A 20640-nucleotide genomic window follows, 5' to 3' on the forward strand; every position below is an offset into this window, starting at 1 on the left:
GGTATCTGTGACGATGCACAAGGGCGTGCGGGCTATGTGTTGCAGCGTGATTTAACGCGTGTTGAAGTGAAGTTATTTAGGTCAAATCAACATTAAGCGACTGATTGCTGGTACTGTACTGTAGTATACTCAGTACTAGTAGTGAGTACTAGTACTAGTAGTACTGACAAGTTGTATTTATTAACCATCATTTTATTTATTGAAACGGTCTAAGTGCCTGTGAGCCACAAGTTCCCTTCTCGCTTACTAGGGCCTACGTTCCTACGACGTGTAACAGTCGGAGAGCCTGGTCGGTTTAGTCCCCGACATGACATTGTATAGTACGGACTACGGATTGAAATTTAATTATGAAATTTTACACGGAAGTACTGATATTGTCATTATTGATAGTGATAAGTTGTATCACACCTACTAGTACTAGCTCTAGTAGTCGTAAGTAGTAACTAGTATTAGTAACTATAGCCCGCGTACAGTTACTAGAGCTATATCCTACCTAGGCCTACTTACGAAGTTACGTGTAATACAAATTAGGCCGTGCTACCGGACGGTTCGCGACAAGAGCCGCGTTAGGCTACGAGTCCCAGACGTCACTCACCACAGTGATCTTGCGACACGTACACGATGATATGCGCAACCGGCGACATTCTGCTGATGGCCGAGTGTGTGTGATGCGTGAGAAGACGAGAGAGGAGAGAGAGAGAGAGAGAGAGGGAATCGTGTATGTGTGTGTGTATGCGTGAGAGAGAGAGAGAGAGATTAGAGAGAGAGAGAGATAGACGAGAGAGAGAGAGGAGCGAGCTAAGGTGTGTGAGAGGATAGGGCCTGGCGAGCAGAGAGACGAGGCGTGAGTGCGCGTGGTTGAGAGAGAGAGAGAGTAAGGAGATACCCGCGGAAGTGAATTTGTACTCCCCTATGAGGAGTAGCGTACGAACAAGATAGAACGCAGCAGTGCATATATTGTAGATTCGGCAATCAGCAGAGCGTTCCGAATTGCCATATTCATGCTGTGCTCGCCTCATAGTACAATCGAGCCCGCTAACATTCTTTGAGATGCGAATTGTCCGACCCATAGACCGGGAGAGCTTAGGTGACGGATAACGGACACGTAGCGCCAGCTGCGTAAAATATCTTTAAACTACCTGCCAACATGTAGCTTTGCTTGCTTACCTCATACACACAGGCACTTGGGCGTTATTGAGATAATAAAAATCCCATTATATGCTAATTATAGTGACTACTAAAGTCTTATATATAACCAAAGTCTTAACTGTTTCTTCTAACTCATCTTTCAACCTATTAATTTGGCGGACATTTCCTGTAAATGCCGTCCAATGCATCGATCGCCTGCCCAACACACCAGTGCTGGCTCTGCACTCCGAAGACGCTAAAGTAGCTGCTAGGCACACTGACACTAAATTATGCCGTTATAGTTATGTGAGTTTGTTATTTTTTATGTCGTCATTTCGTCGGCCACTGCTCCTGGACATATTGCGGCAATAATAGGAGTCTGAGAAAGAGAGTAGTGAAAAATATTCATATGACCTTTATGGTTTAATCGATAAGACTATAAGATTTCGAGCTTTTAACGTTTGATTCCCATTTCTATTTTATTGATAGCGCTCCTCTCTCATAAATAGTTCGCTCACGTTCGAGTACTCTGCACCAGTAAGTTAGTCAGAGCTCTATTCTTTACAGTCCTGCGCGGTTAAAATACATGGATCCAGACTCGTACATGATGTACTAAATTAAATTGTCGGCTTGATGCCTTGGGCGGGGTTTATCACGTTCCAAGTACATGCAATGTATGCACTATATATACCTAGAAGTTACTATGTGTCCAGAGGTTTACACCTATCCCTCCCAAATGTCTACTTCATAAAACAGACACCAACTAGACCACTGAGCAAAACCTGCTACTAAAAAAAACCGTACTGAATGATTTACAACTTGATAAGAGCTAGCATAGCCGCGCGGCTAACTATGTTCTATTACAAATACGCATGTACACCATAGATTTTGAGTTTATCTCCAAAATCACTAGATAGTCCCTTTCGTCTATGTCCTTAATCTAACTACCTATGTAAGTTACTATTGGTGAAGTGCGAGTAATGGTCCGAATCTCAGTTCATTTAATCTTACCTAGCCGGCAGCAGAATTGCCTACTTGATCCCATTTTTTCGGTGCTGGCATATACGTCACAATATAGGTGCGTGCCAAACATAACCCGCAAGGCTTCCTTTATGAGCATGTCAATTGCACGGCTAGTCCTTAGCTGCAGCGACATTTGTTTTAACTTAGCGACCTCGTGGGATGCTCATCCTCTAGTAATAAGAGAGAAAGCGTCCTCATCCTCAGGTTAAGCTCATGCGAGACAGGCAGTGAATTGCTCGCCTATTTCCGCACGTAAGACTTCCCGAGCTTGATAACCTTATAACTAGTAATATGTAGGCTTAGCAAATACATACTAAAAGGTCTAACAGAAATAAGTTCAAACACTCTAATTGCGTAATATATTTGCTATATATAATTCATCTTATGCTGATTGAATACCTCACATGTGCTACATTACTGCACTTGTTCACCCAGTACTTAACTTGATTTTATTTTACAATCATGCCAGTGAGTCAGTCAATAGTAATACTATGTCTACTAGTGGATCAACTCGCCGCTGGTTCATTGACATTGATCTATACACAGGCATATGGCATAATAACATGTACCCTATCTTACTAGTGTGCATTCTCTAAAAGTACACTATTATAATTTGACATAACAAATACACTACTTCTCAAACAACAAATAAGTGAGTATCAGACGCAGACTTATAACATTGGGCTAAGAAAAATTCTTTATGTGCACTTTAAATATGTGCGAAGAGTCAGCGCGAGTAATCGATTAGATCTCCATCTCCAGTTAACGCGTTATTATGCTCAGCATAAATGACCGTGCATGCACCGTATAACTGTGCGGTCTCATCATTGATAGAATAGAGCATTAACGACGAATCCCATCATTATGGCGCAGGCATCTTTAAATACACAGTAGGTTAGAGTCTAACCTACTGTGTATTTGTGCATGCACAATGGCGTGCGGGCTATGGGTTGCATCGGTGTATTTAACGGTGTTGAAGTGAAGTTATTAGGTCAAATCAAACATTAAGACTATTGCTGGTACTGTAGTACTAGTACTAGTAGTACTGACAAGTTGTATTTATTAACCATCATTTTATTATTGAAACGGTCCAAGTGCCTGTGTTGTGGCTAGTCGGGGACCATCCAATGTATTCACGATTTTCCAGGAAATAAAACACGCTCATTAACTATCAATACCATGTGTTATATGATATCTATGATCAATACCTATGATCAAAATATCTATGATCAATTCTTTCCATATCTCTTCTTTTCATATCAATTCTTTCAAACCATATCTTTGATCAGTCCGATCAAAAAATGCCGTCTGACGAGGCGCCTACAGCGCCGTCTATCGAATAAGTCATAAAAATGTTCCGTAAAATCTCGAAATTGATCACGGTGTATGATTTTACGTTGCAGGATTTTACTAGTTTTTGTTAGAGACTGATTTCAATGTTCCACGTATTTATATCGTTAAACCTGTATAAATAACCCGAGCCTTAGTGGCATTATTATACACTGGTTATACCACATAGTTATATCACATTTGTATCGCAATGAAAAATCTACATGAAATATGATGTCGTTCCGCCATCTGTTGGGTGAAATCGATAAGAATATCTATATCGTTAGAGTAAAACTCGCATAAGTCATCAGTCGTCAATTCGCATAAGTACTCATGGAAGTCAAAGTCCCGATTTTCTCTCATAGTAAATCCATTGGAATAGCCCCGCCTAAGACATCATTTATAAACCGTCATTATGTGCAAGTCGTCGCCCTCAGACAGGTCCCGGCATGTAATAGTTGAAGCTCATATTTATGAGTAGCAAGCTATAAAACTGACACACCTTTCCCTTTATTCATTATAGCTGGCACCAGGTTTTTTCCGCATATCTCTATACCGTAGCATGCAGCTATGTTTGCGAATGCCCGATATCTGATAAAAGAACAGACATTTTGGTGAAATTATATATTTAAAGTAGAGAGCACATATTCACGAGTAATTTGCTATAAACATTCAGTATATCTCTATACATAATTGAGCTCAAGGGGTCGTTGTCGTAACAGGTACTACAGATATGTACCCGAGGTACATATAATATGTATACACAAAGTGTACCAGACTTGTAATTGATCTTTATTATGGGCTACGCAGTAAACTATCCAGATCCAGATTATTAGTATAAAAATTAAAATCAATAATAGATAAACACGACAAACAATGAACAGAAATTACAATGCCAACAGTATAATGATGCATTTTATTTACAAAAGTAATATAGTGAAGCTCTTACAGATCATAGATATGCGACAGACACCATCAAGAAAACCAAGTCGTCTACCTAGCCTTTCTCAAATTATAATATAGTTGTTATCAGAAATGAAAATCGGGATAATACAGATGAAAATAAATGAAGAAGAAAAGGGTTACTGATGAAATTAAAACACATTTCCATCAATGCTGAATAGTTACTATACTTGTAGGAGAATCATCAATTCCTGAAACAGGGCATAATAAAAAGCTTTCCCTTTACATATCCAATTCAACTTTTAAGATGTTTTAAAGGAATCCAGCCCCTAAAATGACCACAAAACAATAAAAAGTACAGTAGCATCTCGTATAACGATGGTAATCGGTTCATCAAAACCAAAGTACGAAATTATCGTTTCATAAATATGAGAATTACGTTATCTTGGCACCGCCATACCAACGCACTGTGGTTGCAGTCAAACATTACGATTGTCATAAGAACTATGAAAGAATCGGAATAACACAAAATATCCTCTTACTACAAACTATCGCAATATAACCATACAGTTATACGAGATCTTCCTGCACATTATAGACTACAGCTGAGTGGTCCCTTGTAATCATTAGACATAAGCAGACCGAAACTAAACACGCTGGAATAAGACCCTCCATTACTCTTATTACATCGACAAGGTATCATAGCACAACACAACACTTATACTAATATTTGTACATACGACCCTAGAGATCGGAGCTAAAGAAGTAAATTATGTAAGCAGCGCAGTTTCCGTCGACATTCAGAGATACGTTTATTCTACTTCCACCACAAGTCTGTATATCTCTAGAAGGCATGAAACAACACAGAGGAGGGGTTCAAAGAATTCTGTGTGCTCATCCACATTTGCATCTTACTTGCAAACACACACCCAAAACAATACAGGACAAGTCAGTCAAAAATTCATTAGCGCAACTTTTGCCAGTACTAAACCATAATCATAGCATCCGCTTAACGATAAATTAGGTTTATAGCAGATGGATAACATACTAGCGCAAAAACCAGGTACACATTCGAAATTTATCAGACAGAGTGCATCGTATCATCTACATAGTTCACCCGGGGGGGGGGGGTTAATTCTTGTGCGAACCTGTAAATGCTGTACCATCGGAACACAGTATGACGCAAGTGCAGTTCCACACCTACACAACATTGAACTAACAGCGTAGCGTTAACCCCTCTCTGCTGCCACAGCGCATTCACGACACAATAATTTACTGACATCTGCTCCAAGTAAACAACTGCAAAATTGCAGGTAGCGACTGATCGTGCCAATTACCCAACGACGAAGTGCCTACCCCACCGCGCTGCCAGAATGAATGCGCAATGCATTTTATTTAATAACTACGATGAGATCTGCTGTAGGCGCTCGCTCTGCGGAGATGTCGAACCACCGCCGGCGGTACCCGGCCGTCTCGGTCGACGCGTCACAGAGACTGTGGGTGCGAGAGCACCATCAACCTCTTCTCCTCGCGGAAGCGTCCGGCGCGGGGCCGCTCGGCCGCACACACGCAGCCGCTGGACAGCACGAACCGCGCCTGCTCCAGTGCCGAGAAGATGGCGACGCTCCACACGGCATGCGTGGCAACGGCGGGGCCGAACCTGCGGGGAGAAAGAGAGAAGCACGAGCGTGAATAACACGCGCAGACGTCACCCGCTATCGAGATCGTTCCGCGAACACCACATTCATATGGTGCCCCAGTTTGCCGCTGGAAACCTATACGTGCTTCCGCCCAGACGGGCAATGACACCAATTTAAATGAGTAATGATTCCAGTACTTTAACACAAAAATTAGCTGGAAAATGAACAGCTAAGCTAGACTTTAAAAATTGCTATTAATTTAGGAACAACCACTTATCTATCTCACAAAATTCGTCATCTCTAAACTAGGGGTGTACCGAATCCAACTTTTTAATTTCCGGCCGGAACCGGAACCAGCCGGAACTTGAAAAAAGGCCTTATATGAATCACCTAACATCAGTTAGGTTCAGTACAGTTAGTGAGCCAATGTTCAAGTGGCAAGTGTTTTTTGGGCAGAATAGTATGAAGTTGTTAACACTATATTATCAGCAAGTTGACTCTATTGACTCTCAACTACATTCAGTGACTGATCTTTTGATCTTGATGACTCTTGTAGCAGAAACGACTGTTTCTGAAGGGTTCCGGCCTGAACAAGAACTCTGAAAAATTGGAGATTCCGGTGCACCCCTACTCTAAACCCAACAAAAATACTAAAAACAAAATTTAGAACCTAACCTTAAAATCTGACAGGTTCTACAGTTAGACGAGCACTGTCTACACGGACACATAAATAATGGATTGCCAACCGGAGAACAGTGTAACAACATCACATCCCAACAACTATATACATTATCACAATTGCCACCTATACAACACGGCACGCAGACGGCAACCCATCATTTCTTTCGTCCGCGTACACAGGGCACACCTCCCGTTCTCTCTCTCCATCATCCCCTCCCTCTCTCTCTCTCGTTGCAGTGTGATCAATATAATTTGCCTGGGTTTTCCACAAATACGTAATGCGCAACTCTCTATCTTTATATCACTCTCTCGCCACCCCTACTCTCTCTCTCTCTCTCTCTCTCGTCACCCTACTCTCTCTCTCTCGTCACCCCTACTCTCTCTCTCTCTCTCTCTCTCTCTCCCACCCCTACTCTTTCTCTCTCTCGCCACCCCTACTCTTTCTCTCCCTCGCCACCCCTACTCTCTCTCTCTCGTCACCCCTACTCTCTCTCTCTCTCTCTCGCCACCCCTACTCTCTCTCTCTCTCTCTCTCTCTCTCGTCACCCCTACTCTCTCTCTCTCTCTCGCGCCACCCCTACTCTCTCTCTCTCTCTCTCATCACCCCTACTCTCTCTCTCTCTTGCCACCCCTACTCTTTCTCTCCCTCGCCACCCCTAATCTCTTTCTCTCTCTCTCTCCCTCCCTCTCCCACGTGCATGTACCTCTTCCAGAGTGTCCTGTACATGCCGCGGCAGAGAAGGTGCCTCGTATCATGCGACGATGCGAGTGCGGCGGTGGTGGTGAGCGCGGCGGCTGCGAGGCCGGCAGCGGCGGCGAGGAAAGCGCGCGACACGGGCGTGTCAGCGAGGAGGCGGGCGGCGAGCAGTCGCTCCCGCGTCACGTCGTAACCGAGGAGGATGGGAGCCATCAGCAGCACGTTCCTGCTGCCCAGCATCAACACCGTCGCCGCTACAACAAAAACCGTCCGCCGCATTAATTACTTCGGAATCACAGTCACGCGAACGCACGCCGAAGAGGCAACGGGTTTGTACGTGAAATGCAGATTTGCTTAAAGCATATTCAATATAAGGAAATATTCCGAAATATTGCAAGGTACTTTTCTTTTGTAGGAAACCCTGCGTACTATGGTGGGTGAACGTTCCCACATGTTATGCGTTTGTACATGTTATTATGCTATTTACACATCACGGGCCAGGGGAGTGTCAGAGCAGGGAAATTTGTACTAGTGCAGAGTCCTCTACACTACGTTTGCCAATGCGGAAAAGGGACTGCGTTTCCATTTTCAGGGATCGACAAGTGCTGTCTAGAGATCTAAGGTAGCTTCCCACGTAAATTTTTCTAACAAACGTTAGCTTTGAAAACAAAACTGTAAAAATATGTATCAAGCCTATATTTGCTCAACGAAGAAACAACTTGAAAAACGCTTTTCGCCGCGGTTCCGTATAATGGCGCCATATTGTTTATATTTGAGCAACCATCATTTCAATCAAGTCAATGTAACCACTTTCAAATGTCATAACTTTTAAAATAAATCATTTTATGAAATCAAACTTTGTAGTCTAGACAGAGAAGCACCTAGACTGTTTTTGTTATTAATTTCAGAATTTTTACCGTAACCGTTTTCGAGATAGAACAGTGCTAAAAACCCAACAAAACGTAATCCGAACTAACAGCGACCTGACAGGACTCTCTTGACTCAACTCACTCGTTAACTCGCTCAGAATACTATAATCTCCCAGCAACAAAAACGTTGCCCTTTCCCTATCAGCTAGCCATGTAGTACGTGACCAGAAAAACCATTCGGTCATATCATGCCAGTGTGTATAATTTAACATAACATGGTTCATAACACGGCCAGTGCGCAGAGCGGAACAATCCCTGCATAGCGGCAAAAGTAAACGCTGGGAAACATTCGACCCAAACGTTTCACTTTGTAGTCTAAAAGCTTCGAATGAACGTATTCCCGAGCTTTTTTTTTTTACCTATCACACATATATAGGCAAGTACAAACATGCAATGTTAAAATAATTCATTTTTGCCTGATTTTATGTTTTCCGCTTGAAAGTTCAAGGGAAGCTACCTTTAATCAGAAACGTTAGGGCACCAGGCAAGTTGTTAACCGACACTTTTTTATGTGGAACAGGGAGAGATAAGCAAACAACGTAGAAGTTATGTGAAGTGTGTGGAGAAAACCAGCGGCAGTCAAGGCTGTTCACTGCTTTGGATATTGGCCAATTTTCGAGGTATCATGGCAAGTTCAGAGCAGCTGCTACTCTGCAACCTTGACACTTATGCACCCTTTACTCGCTGCGCCATCCTCTCAGCGAGCACACGTTTCGCTGTTACAAGATATAAAAAAAAAACACGACTCGACGCGGTGTACTTACGAGGCGCGAACGAGGTTCTCGCTACGGCGTTGACGAAGGAAGCTGTCGTGAATCCACGTCCCACCATCAGGGCCGGTGTCCGCGGCGGGGGCAGGGGCGACTTGCTCTGCACGAACTTGACTCCGAGGCCGCGGTAGAACGAAGAGAGGCCCGTCGCGGTATCCGTCCCCGCCGTCGTCGCTGCGGCTGCTGCTGCTGCTATCCCCGCACATTTTGTTTGCCCCACCTTTGTCGCTAATGCTACGGTCGCGTTGCCATTGTGTATCTGAAGAGCCGCGTAACAAATGAGTGGGGCTGGGGGGCGGGGGGAGAGAGAGAGAGAGACAGCGAGAGACGAGCAGCGCTAACGAGGAGGAGACGACGATGTACGAAGACTGCGCCTCCTTGGCTCAGTCCGCCCGCCCGCCCGCCGAATGGTGTCTGCTAAACGAAAAACGGCTGCAACAAAGGCGCGTGCGTGCGTGTGGGTGGGACCTGGGGAAAGCTGCAATGTGGTTAATAGCAAGTGACGATGGTCCGCGCCGGCGTAGGTCTAGAAGCAGCTCCCCCTGGTGGCGAGCACAGAGGTACCGGTCCCCGTGTGCGGCGGCGTCTCCCTAACACTGGGCTCCTCATGGCTACAGGCGTCTGTAACATCGCCTGCTTAGCTCTGTCTTGCTCCCAAACCTGTTGTGAAATACAGAGTGGAAGTAACATTAGTGACACGCCTTTGACTCGTGCACCTAAGCAACTTGAACTTACGTCTATTAGCGGTACCGGACACTCTGCAAATTAGACAAGTCCAGCTGGGTAAATCAAATTTCCCCACTTGTCAAACATTTGTTGAGTATCCTTTTAAAGATGACAATGCCTACCTATAAAAATGAACACAAAGCCAAACCTGTATGCAAGGGTCACTCAAGGAAATCCCTAAAAGTGACCTTTAAAAACAGGTGCTCATAATATTGATGTATTATCATTGCGTAACTGGTAATGAAAGGACATTTATAGACACGAGTCCATTCTACAGAGATGTCAGCAAATACAGGTTTGGCTTTGTGATAACTTATCTACGGCAAAGCAAAATGAATACCATGTTTGGGGTAACCTAGTTACAAGAAGGTAGGGTAGATAGCCAGTCATGTACGTTTTATTTTATCCAACAACGCTTTAAAAGCAATAAAATGTTAAATAATAATGCAAATAAAATGATAGATTACAGCATCGATTTCAATAAAAAATAAATAAATGGCCAATGAAAACATTAGGACTGGCACATTTCCCCATAGCAATTAATCCCAATTATGGTGACCAAAAACATGATAACGTTTCATTTGGATAAATATAACAGTATATTCTGTTGCCACAAGACTAGAGTAGGAATGAGTTTTCTAATCTAACACCTACCAACGACGTTCGACTGAGCTCGTCTGTAAACAGAAATTCATGTGTTATATCCGCTAAAACGCTTACATTGGCCACATCCGTTCCCTACCTAATCTCAGAAGTTATTGCACTGAAACATTCTGATGGCGATTTGAACCCGAAACACTATGCAATCCCAATCATCACAAATCTGGTGAGACACCCCCAAAATGACTGGAATCCTGCATGCAGTCTCCGAGAAGACCTAAACACTGCGGTTGCGCCGCACGCAATTTCAAACGTTCAAATATTCTTAAAGAAAAGACAAATGTCTGAAAAATCAAACACACCTCAACTCTTAGCTCTCTCGCAAAATCGACGACGACACCCGATATCTTGCCCGTGGCGAGTCGTGCGCATATCCTGGGGATCGGACATTCTGCGGTGCTGGCTGGCCCAACCATGGTCCTGCGTGCGGAGGAGTTTGTCCAGGCTAAAGAATTGGCTTCTTATTTTAGCTGTAGTCGAACCTTTTAAATAAAACGGTTTCGAACGTTATCATTTCAATTTCATTTTATTAATGTATATAATAATAAAACATATACATGTATTCATTCATTTATATAAGATAGTAATATATAAGTATAGTACATTAATTAATATGTTTACTTTTAAATTATTTATTTTCAAATAATTTCCTTCATTTATCTATTATGCTAAATTAACATTAAACGAACACTTACTGGAAAAGATGATTCTCCCAGCGAAGCTGCTATTATTAACTAAGATATCTCCTGATCTTAGACAGCAAGCTGGTGCGTTGTTGCTTGCTCGCTAGTACCCCCTGCTGACCGTCGGTGCTGTCTCCGGACAGGTTGCGTACACGGGTGAGGTTTCTGGTTTCAGAGACCTTACTACTCACTGCGTGACTCGGGGGCTGCTCTTTACTTAACAAAAGCTGACAATTTTCCATCGGCACGTGTGTTGCGGGTAAAATGTGCATTATATGATCTGAAACACAGACGGGCAGCCGCGTATTAGAGCAGCATTAGGAAGAACTTGCCTACAGCACCAACGTGTTCCCGGCATTTATTGATTCCCGGCATTTATTGATCACCGCAGCGTTCATAAGCCCTCTAGCATAATCACCAAACTGAGATACACGTTTAAAGGGTCTATTAAAGATATATGATCATTGCCAGAGGGCTATCATATCTTCCAACAGATAAAAGAAACACAATTCTCCCACCTCCCATAGACCTGGACTGGTAGCATTGCCTTTTTTTATAATGGCAATGCATACTTAATCTACAATGAGAATTTACATATGAGAACATAGTAGTCTAATACTATAAAATAACAATATAAAAGACCTATCTCGAAAATGTATCATTGAAAAAATGATAAATTTGGAGATGTTTGTACACCTTCGATAATGTTGACAGTTGTGATACCCTTAGAGCTGTATCGAACACTACTTCTTGCTTGGTTAGTGCAGCACATAAATGTACTTTTGGACCCCCGTACATACATCATTCTCATCATCATAACCATAACCTTAACCTCGTCTTAACCCCATCACTGTTGCCCTGACAATCATAAAGTAAATTCCACTCAACATTGCGCGCAGAAGCATACATAAATTATCCCACAAATATGAACTTCGAGCTCTCTTGCTTAGGTATTGTAATTTTCACTATACCTAGGTAGGTACGTAGCAAAAACAGCCATGGTAAACACATTCAAAACACAATGTTGTTGAACCGGAGCTGTGGTTAAATTTAGCACAATGTTTTTACGCCTGCGCCCTGTGTGACCTATGGTGTGACTAATATAATCAATCTGCAAATAATATTTATCCGAAATGACGACATCGTCTCTGCATCTCTCCCTAGAGACTGCAGCAGCAGCAGCAGCAGCAGCAGCAACAACAGCAGTAGCAGCCGCTCAGGGCAGCTGCCTGGAGCAAACAAAACGGCGGCCCTTCCACAGCTGCAGCATCAGCTGTCGCTGGGAGAACATTCCTAAAATAGGATTGCAGTTTGCCAGGCTCTTCTGAAGCGAGGCTGCTAGTGCTAGTCGCGTATCGATTTTTGACCATTTCGTTACGTACGTGATGATTACATGACTGGGAGTTAAATGAAAAATACACCACTGTATGACCTACAAGCGTCTTTACTCTTTAGACGCATTAATCATGTAGGAAACTTAGCAATGCGGGTCAGCCATTATTTCATAGTAACAGGAAACAAAAAAACATCAGAGCTAGATTTTAAGATTTAAAAAAACAACACACAAACGTCTATTTCATGTTGACAGGGAAAGAAGAAATACCTGGCTTCTATGGTTTTTACTGCATTCCCTTAATTTGCACACATGTTGATTATACTACTTCTGAAATACATGCATGCCAAATTATAGTTTTCTTTTGCCTGCATTTCAACCAGTTTAGTCTCATGTGACAGATTATAAAAGCGGAACACACGTCTTGAAGGCTGTTGTCTTTGTTCACTATGCTACCACGTTGACACGTCACCTTGGAATAGTAGCCAATAAAGGTAAGACCTTCAGTCACTTCTTGAACGAAATAACTTGTTAGATCTACACAACATGAAGGATCTTTTCTGAACGAAGTATAGATACTGGCAGATCAAACTGCCACCGCCAGTGTTTTGTATATACCTACAGTCTGTATGTCATGATTGTGCGCCAATCCATTGTATGATTAGGCCTATATCATATATATGGAACTGAATTCTAGGAACGAGAAATACGGATCGTTCACAATAAATACTGACGCTGAAGGGGTCGTTGCTGTATCAGGTACTACAGATATGTAGCCGAGGTACATATACAGTGAAAAAAATACACGGGGGCTCGGGCGATTTAGCCCCCGAAATGCCAAAAAGAGCCCCGGAAATGCCAAAAAGAGCTCCCTTAAGATTTGCATAGAGTTCAATGCAAACCAAATTTTATAGTGCTATTTTATGCACGCGAGTTTGAAAAGTAGCCCCCGAAAAATATTTTTTCCCTGTACGATATATGTATACACAAAGTGTACCAGACTTGACTACAGAAGTGTACCCCTACCTAACCTAAAGGCTAAACATACATTATATAAAATATAAACATAATACTAAACAACCTACATAGGGTACACGTAGTACCTGATACGACAACGGCCGAACTAAATGCATATAATTACATTGATGCTGTGAGTATTGCAGAAGTGCCAAAATATATACATAAAATACATGGGGGCGAAATACTGTACAGTAGGTATGATATGGCGCGAAATTGACAATGATTCTGATCTCTCTTTTTCTCTATTTTTCTCTCTTTCTCTATTCCTCTCTCTCCACACCCATTTTGTTCACCACACCCCACATTACATCCGGACATAATGATATACGTGTACATGAACATCAGAAACAATAAATAATCACACCTTAATTACAATAATTAATAGACAAATTCAGTAACTTAGATAAAGTATAAGTGTTGCTGTACGACTATCTGAATTCGTACAATCGCTTTAGACACAAAGGAAACGGAGAGCAATGGCAGACAAGTCGTCCAGCGCCAACACTAGCTCGCGTACAGTTGCCACAGAGCCTGCGGAACATTCCCTTACAAATACAGTATTATTAGACTGTTTTCTGGCTGCTACACTAACGAAAAATATCATATTCATATACCAGTGCATAATATAATCCATCTAATATCTAGCAAATACTACGCCCGGTCGCAATAAATTTCGTTAATACGAGCCTTGAATCAGAAAGTCAACTTACCAGTTCTACTCTTTTCGACAGAATGACTCGCGCGAGGCCAAACCATATGGCCAAACAAACAACCTACTTTGCATGTCGACCTACCTGCTGCAACCAATCAGAACCGCGATAGGTGGGTCAAAACCAACCAATGGGCACACGCCCAAGATGACGCAACCCTATCTTAGGATTTCGCTGGCGAGAAATAATCTGAATAAATAGTAAGGATCGATAGAGTCTGAGAGGAACATCGCGGTATAAAATACTCAGACAACTCGTTGCAGGCGAATTGAATGTAAAGATGTCTAACTCTGCCGCACGTAGTCGTGCAAGTGGTGGTAACATGAGGTTTCATACGTGCATTCATGCTTGCCTTGGTTGCACAAAGAGGAAGCCCGGGGAGGAAGCAGAAGCAGTAAATGTATGCGTGTTTGGTCACTTACGCTCATAGGGTCTATGTCCCCCAGGTAGCTCGGAACGTACCCTGGTACGGTCCGGTATACCGGAACGTACCCTGGTCACTATATTTGATATGATTAGGGTCAGGGCCGGACTAAGCGTGTGGGGGCCCGGGGCACCGCAATTTGTGTGGGGGCCTATAGTCTGTATTTTTCCGCACTTTCATGCTTGCAAATTCAGAGAGTATTCATCGTGTTTCAACGAATTTAAAATGTCCACTTCCGATAGCGAGAATACTGAGGTTACCAGTCTCTGTTTGGCTCATCGTGGTTCTCATTAGATACAATAATGTAACCAACCCAAGAGGATAGGCCTATCCTCTTGGGTTGGGTTACATTATTGTATCTAGGTTCTCGCATGTGATTTTTAATCCAACTTGGAGTTTTGAAAATGACCTTTCACCCGCTAACAATTCGAGACCAATCAATAATCAGCTGAACAGCGAAATTCAGTCAGAAAAACAGCTAGCATGGGAAACGCATCACTTCAACGTTACATGCTAAGAATTTGTGGATCACAATTACGACAGTTTTGTAAATTTTAGGATACTCTAAATGTGGGGCCCCAAATGTGGGGGCCCGGGGCACGTGCCCCTGTTGCCCCGCCCTTAATCCGCTAGTGGTTAGGGTTAGGATTAGGGTTAGGGTTTGGGTTCGGGTTAGGGAGTAGGCGTAGGCGACTCCTTAGACTCGTTAGTGGAGTAGGCGAGGTACGGTCCGGCATATTAGATAGTACCAGGGTACGTTCCGGTATAACGGACCGTACCCAGGGTACGTTCCGGCAGTACCCCGGGGGACATAGACCCTCTCAGCGTCACTTACTGTACCGTGGGGTGATAAATACTGTTTGTGCTGCATGGTTGCGTATCTCTAGCTACAAAAACCTGTTCGCTCCGATAGAGTGATGCAGACGAGCTAATTGTGTCATCTCTATAGGAACAATGTTAAGCGACACGCTCTGATTCACACAACAGCCATGTACACTAGCTTTATGTGATACACACCTTCACGGGTGTATATGCATAGAGGTTTGAGGTTGAACTTCTACCAATGGAAACCTCTGGCTCCAATTAACTAAAGACGATGTTGTTGAAAATTGTAATTGCAGTGCAATTCCTGATAAATATATGTAATGTAACGTAAATGGCATTTTCACGAATATTCAATTCAGCATTTAATTGTACTCGTTGTTTCAGCTCGTTTCCTCTATTCCGTTACTCGATACATTTAATATTTGATGTCTCTTAACTTTTTCTTCATTTAGGTACTGATAATAATAAATCGATTAGGTTCTGACTGATAAACATAGTGAACATTTGCTCATATTGTGCTTGAGTAGAGAATTAGAAAGATACGAATCAGTATTTGTACTTGTTTTGTGATTCCACCTTTTTTCAACACAACAAGCAGCTGTCTATTGTTACATCACAATATAAAATACGTTTTGTTTTAATTAATTATTTTCCCAAAATAAAAGTTATATGAGAAGTGAAACGGGCTGCTCGCGCTTACACGTCAAACGCAAACACACCAAAGCAACAAATTGAACGAAAACGGAAATTTTATACAAAGAAAATAATATTTTAATCAATGCAATTCTTATCATGATCACAGACCACTGGGAGCTGAAACCATCGAGTCATCATGGTAACGTAGGGCGTAAATCACAACTCTCTAGTTGCTATTACATGACAGCCCCCGTCATCACATTGCCATGATACCTAGACAATCGTCTGTAGCTAAGCAGCATTCGTCGTGCGGGAACCGTGCATGTTACAGTGGCAACACGGCCAAGACTGCAACATCGGGCATCCTCCGTGGAGTGTTCGTGTCTGCTCAATCCACGGAACCGTAAAGTTCCGGCGTAAACAAATTGTCGCGAATTTACTCATTAACATGCCCAAAGGCAAGGCATCACTGCACATATCACAGGGGGTCGAAACCAACGCTCCCACAATTATCTGGTTCGAGCAGATTGGCAGCAAGAAAGGTGAAAGGCTGGGAAAGAACACTTTTTAACATTTCATCAAAACAACTCGACTTTTGCAGAAAAGTATATTTTGGCTGTCTCTTTGTGGGAGGATTAGTAGCAGTTTTTTTCTTAATTCCGACCCCCTGTATCACAGCAGTGCTTGCAGGGTTTTAAACGTAATGGCTGTGTACAAAAGGCAAGGGTGAAGACCTTAATACCTTAATAATCTAAAGGATCTTGTCAAGGAATGCTTTCATAATGTAGGAAGAGAAGAATCGATGGATATTTGAAGAGAGCCATCTTAAACACCTCCACTGCATCGTGCGGTGTGACACGTATCATGTTCTTGCGTATCAACTCGCTGAGAGTGAAACACAACCTGAAGACATCTCTCTCTCTCTCTCAACCATGTCAACTCAACCTGCCCTTCCTTACTGTAACTCACTCACCAGGGGAAAAGGCGAGTCCATCCAAGAATTAATTGCGTCACGTTACGTAGTTAATGTCAATGATGGTCATCGTTTAGCAGTGACTCATCCAGGATAGGAATTGCCCGCTACGCTCACTCAGTATTCTCTACATGTTGCTCGTGCATGCAGGTAAACGATAGAACAATCGGAAGGAGACGCACGTCAGCAGAACAAATCTACCCACACTGGGTGACCGACACACAGCTCTAGCCAGTCATCATTGCAACGGAACGATTAAAAAACAATGCTTAGCAACGAAGCACGGCAAAGTCGACGCAAAACTGCTCTAGCCTTGTTGGCGTGGCAGCAACATCCAATGAGAGCGGGCTGCCAATAACTCAGGTATTTAGGTCTCAGCTGTATTCACCGCGTGGCTCGATATTGGCTCTATAAGAATCAATGTGACTCGACGACGACTCAGCATGACCCTAAGTGACCCCGCGAGACGTCGCCGCTGCATTAAAATGGAAATCTCATATTAAATAACCGGCGCGCGCACTGCCGCGTCTCAGCCCACGCGCGCGCGGCGCACAATACACCTAATAATGTACACCACTACCGTCCCGCGCTATCTCTCTTTCTCGGTGCCGCGCACATGTGCAGAGGTAAGGGGGAATCTCTCTATTCCGTCTTCCCTCTGCTCTCGATCCCCCGGCAGAGGGGGGATCTACCAGACCGGTCCTCCCTCTGCTCTCGATCCCCGAGTGGTTGGGAGGAGCGGGCAGATCTAACGGACCAATCCTCTCTCCACTCTCGATCCCCGCGGGGGGCGGGGGGTGGATCTACTGGACAGGTCCGACGGTGAACGCTGACATCTGGTTCGGGTGAGGGTGCATCGACTGCGGCAAGTGCGGCCGGTCCTCCAGCTTGTCGTAGTCGAGGTGGAACTCCTTGGCGACCTTGCGCCAGTTCTGCGCGTCAAAGAAGTAGTAGGTGCCGCGCTCGTACTGCGCCGTCTTTTCGATCGGGATCATTCCGGGAGCACGCGAGATCCACACGCGCTCTTCCTTGTGGTAGCGCCAGTCCCGGTTGTACCTGCGACGACGAAATGGGCACGCATTAGCTAGCTGCCGTGTTGTGTTAGTTACACTGTCGACAGAAACACGGTCAAGTTTCTCGTACACAGAGTATTATAGAGGTCTGGTCTATTGGAAAAAGTTAATGTTAAGACGAATGACTACAGATGTATTAAATTTTCCGTGTTTAGGTTTTGGGAGTCCAAAAACTTTTTGGGGGTGGTCAAATCCAGGAGGCATGCACACCTCTTTTAATGAGAGACAATAGAACACAAGCACATGGAATAACATTTGCTAAAATATTGCTATGTAGGAGCGAGTGGCTGCAACAATGCACATGGCCCAATGAGAAAAAAAGGGTGCACTGACACGAAAAACAGTATCAACGTTAAGTTATTACGTTACGAATATCCCCTGACCTAGATGATTCGATTATGCAGTTATAAATTATTGAGAAAATACCTTGGGACTTTCATTATGTTAAGTATGCTTGAGACAGTTGCATTGTTAAAAGTAACACTGCTTCAATTGCCTACATCATCTACTAGAATATAGTAGAATATAGTACCGTATGGTACCGAAAATGATGATGGTTGCACGAAAAAAAATTTGGTGGAAATGGACTTTTTCGGAACGTAGAAATTGAAAAAAAAAGTACGTACAATTCCGCGGCGGCAGCCAATTGCAGGACGTCCCCACCGTGCGTGTAGAACATGTAGAATAGCAGGTCCTCACCATATCGATTCAGCTTGATCGGAGCCAACTGCAACAGGAACGGCAAAGCTGTAGTAGACGACAGAATCGTGCACAACTTGCGTGCCTACCAGCTATGCACTGTGGTACACGTAGGCAGACTATCACTTATGCATACTACATCATTTTAAGCTGTAAGGATTTTACTCGACACAAATCTCCTACAATAGCAATATTAATCAACTTAAAAAGAAACCAGCACATACTACAATATTCTAATAGTTTCCTACAACTGAAATGAAACAAATAGAACAATACCCAGCTAATACATGATCACATATATTCTGTTATTGGCAGTGACCTAGTAACATTTTAATAGATCGATTTAACGTGTCACGATGACCTTTTATAAGATAATGTTTTGTCCCTATTGAATAACCAGGCATCCAGTCACAAAATCAATTATTTATTCACTGATGACTAAGAAAGATGGTCAATAATTAAAACTTTGTATATCTGTTAACATCCCTTCATGCGAGTTTAATTATTCAGATTGCACCCCTCCCCCGTCATTATTGACTCCCTCTGCTACGCATAATGCCCTTAGGCTGACCTTGTCTCTGATGGCAATGTTACAGAGGTACTCCTGCGGCACGTGAAAGTCTATGTCTTGCGGTCGGCAGGGTGCCTCCGCCCACGGACCACCAAACGTCGGGTATAGGTTCCTGCGAAGAACATTGTAGAAGATAACATAGCACCTAGATAGAAACACAGCTGACAGCGAAACTTCTCTCAGTTGGGTTTTCTCGACTTAACTCGTAGGTCGTCCCGCATTCAAAAATTTCAGTTAAATGTGGAAAAGTTTCGGTTCATTTATCGAGCCCGGCTCTCCGTGTCCACATATTAACGCTGCGGTATAAACAGCCAGAAGGAATAGAAGTATGTCTGAAAACCAGTCAGTCCTGAATACGAAAATTCTGCTTTCTACTATATAACCTCTAGTAAAATCAATAAAAATGAGCCAGTCCTGCTCAAAAGTCAAGGGTCCCTGACAGGGGGCAGGCAGGCTGGCTGCTATTTCAAACTTCGGAACAGGTCGAACGACTAGAGAGCAAACGTGCTAAAAACTGCGCATTTCCACGTCCACGACTTACTCCTGCGAGTTGAGATTGAGTCCTAACGTGGTGAGGTCACTGCCGAGAGCTAACGAGACGAGGTTGGGGTCGGATTCCGCCGCTCGGATAAAAGTCAACAACCCCACGATGCCGAATTGGTCCTGTACCATGCTGGCCGGTAGGTTCGTCACATTACCTATGGAACGAAAGCCAGCAATGCTAAGAGTTATGGTTCACGCGAGACAATCGCAACGACTCGACAGAAAGCTAGTGGAAGATCCTCTGATTCGACGCAAGATTGGTTCGTTACATTACATGCATAACGAAAGTTAGCAATGCTGTAACTTGTGGTTTACACCAGATAGGGACAGGGTGAATGACTTGAAGAAAGAAAACCGTTTAACACGGAGCTAGTGTGAGATAAGAACAGAGAGCCAGTGTGAGATTACAGGGCCAGGTTCATTACACTGCCTGTGAGAAAGCAAGTAATGGCATTTCGCTTAACTTTCAATACATTCTTAAAGCCACACGAAAGTCTAGTGCCACCCGAGGGCAGTGATTCAACGAAAAACCTGTGCAAAGAACTGTTTGTTAGTTTCTCCAGTGCATAGTTTCCATCATTTTCATCTAGGAAAAGCCAGAGAGAAAGAAAGACAGAGAGAGAGAGAGAGAGAGAGAGAGAGAGAGAGAGAGAGAGAGAGAGAG

General features: G+C 43.4%; 2 protein-coding genes across 3 annotated transcripts in view; both read right to left on the reverse strand.

The window, feature by feature from the left end:
- Window positions 1-4367: 4367 nt before the first annotated feature.
- Window positions 4368-14312, reverse strand: LOC106814680. Its single transcript, XM_014819025.1, has 6 exons — window positions 14233-14312; window positions 11182-11449; window positions 10789-10968; window positions 9095-9359; window positions 7409-7655; window positions 4368-6043 (listed from the first exon to the last, which is right to left on the reverse strand). The coding sequence occupies exons 3-6, from the start codon at window positions 10900-10902 to the stop codon at window positions 5869-5871; spliced, it is 801 nt and encodes a 266-aa protein (XP_014674511.1). The 5' UTR covers window positions 10903-10968; window positions 11182-11449; window positions 14233-14312; the 3' UTR covers window positions 4368-5868.
- Window positions 14313-16229: 1917 nt separating this feature from the next.
- Window positions 16230-20640, reverse strand: part of LOC106814681 (CCR4-NOT transcription complex subunit 2-like) — a 13773-nt gene continuing 9362 nt past the window's right edge. For both annotated transcript variants that reach the window (XM_014819027.1, XM_014819026.1), the window contains exons 13-16: window positions 19975-20131; window positions 19434-19545; window positions 18790-18890; window positions 16230-18146 (exon numbers count right to left, since the gene is read on the reverse strand). In XM_014819027.1, coding sequence (XP_014674513.1) covers window positions 17894-18146; window positions 18790-18890; window positions 19434-19545; window positions 19975-20131 — 623 coding nt within the window. In that variant the 3' untranslated portion in view covers window positions 16230-17893. The remainder of the gene's footprint in view (window positions 18147-18789; window positions 18891-19433; window positions 19546-19974; window positions 20132-20640) is intronic.

The sequence above is a fragment of the Priapulus caudatus genome, unplaced genomic scaffold, assembly GCF_000485595.1.
Source record: "Priapulus caudatus unplaced genomic scaffold, Priapulus_caudatus-5.0.1 Scaffold962, whole genome shotgun sequence".
NCBI classification, from domain to species: domain Eukaryota; kingdom Metazoa; phylum Priapulida; class Priapulimorpha; order Priapulimorphida; family Priapulidae; genus Priapulus; species Priapulus caudatus.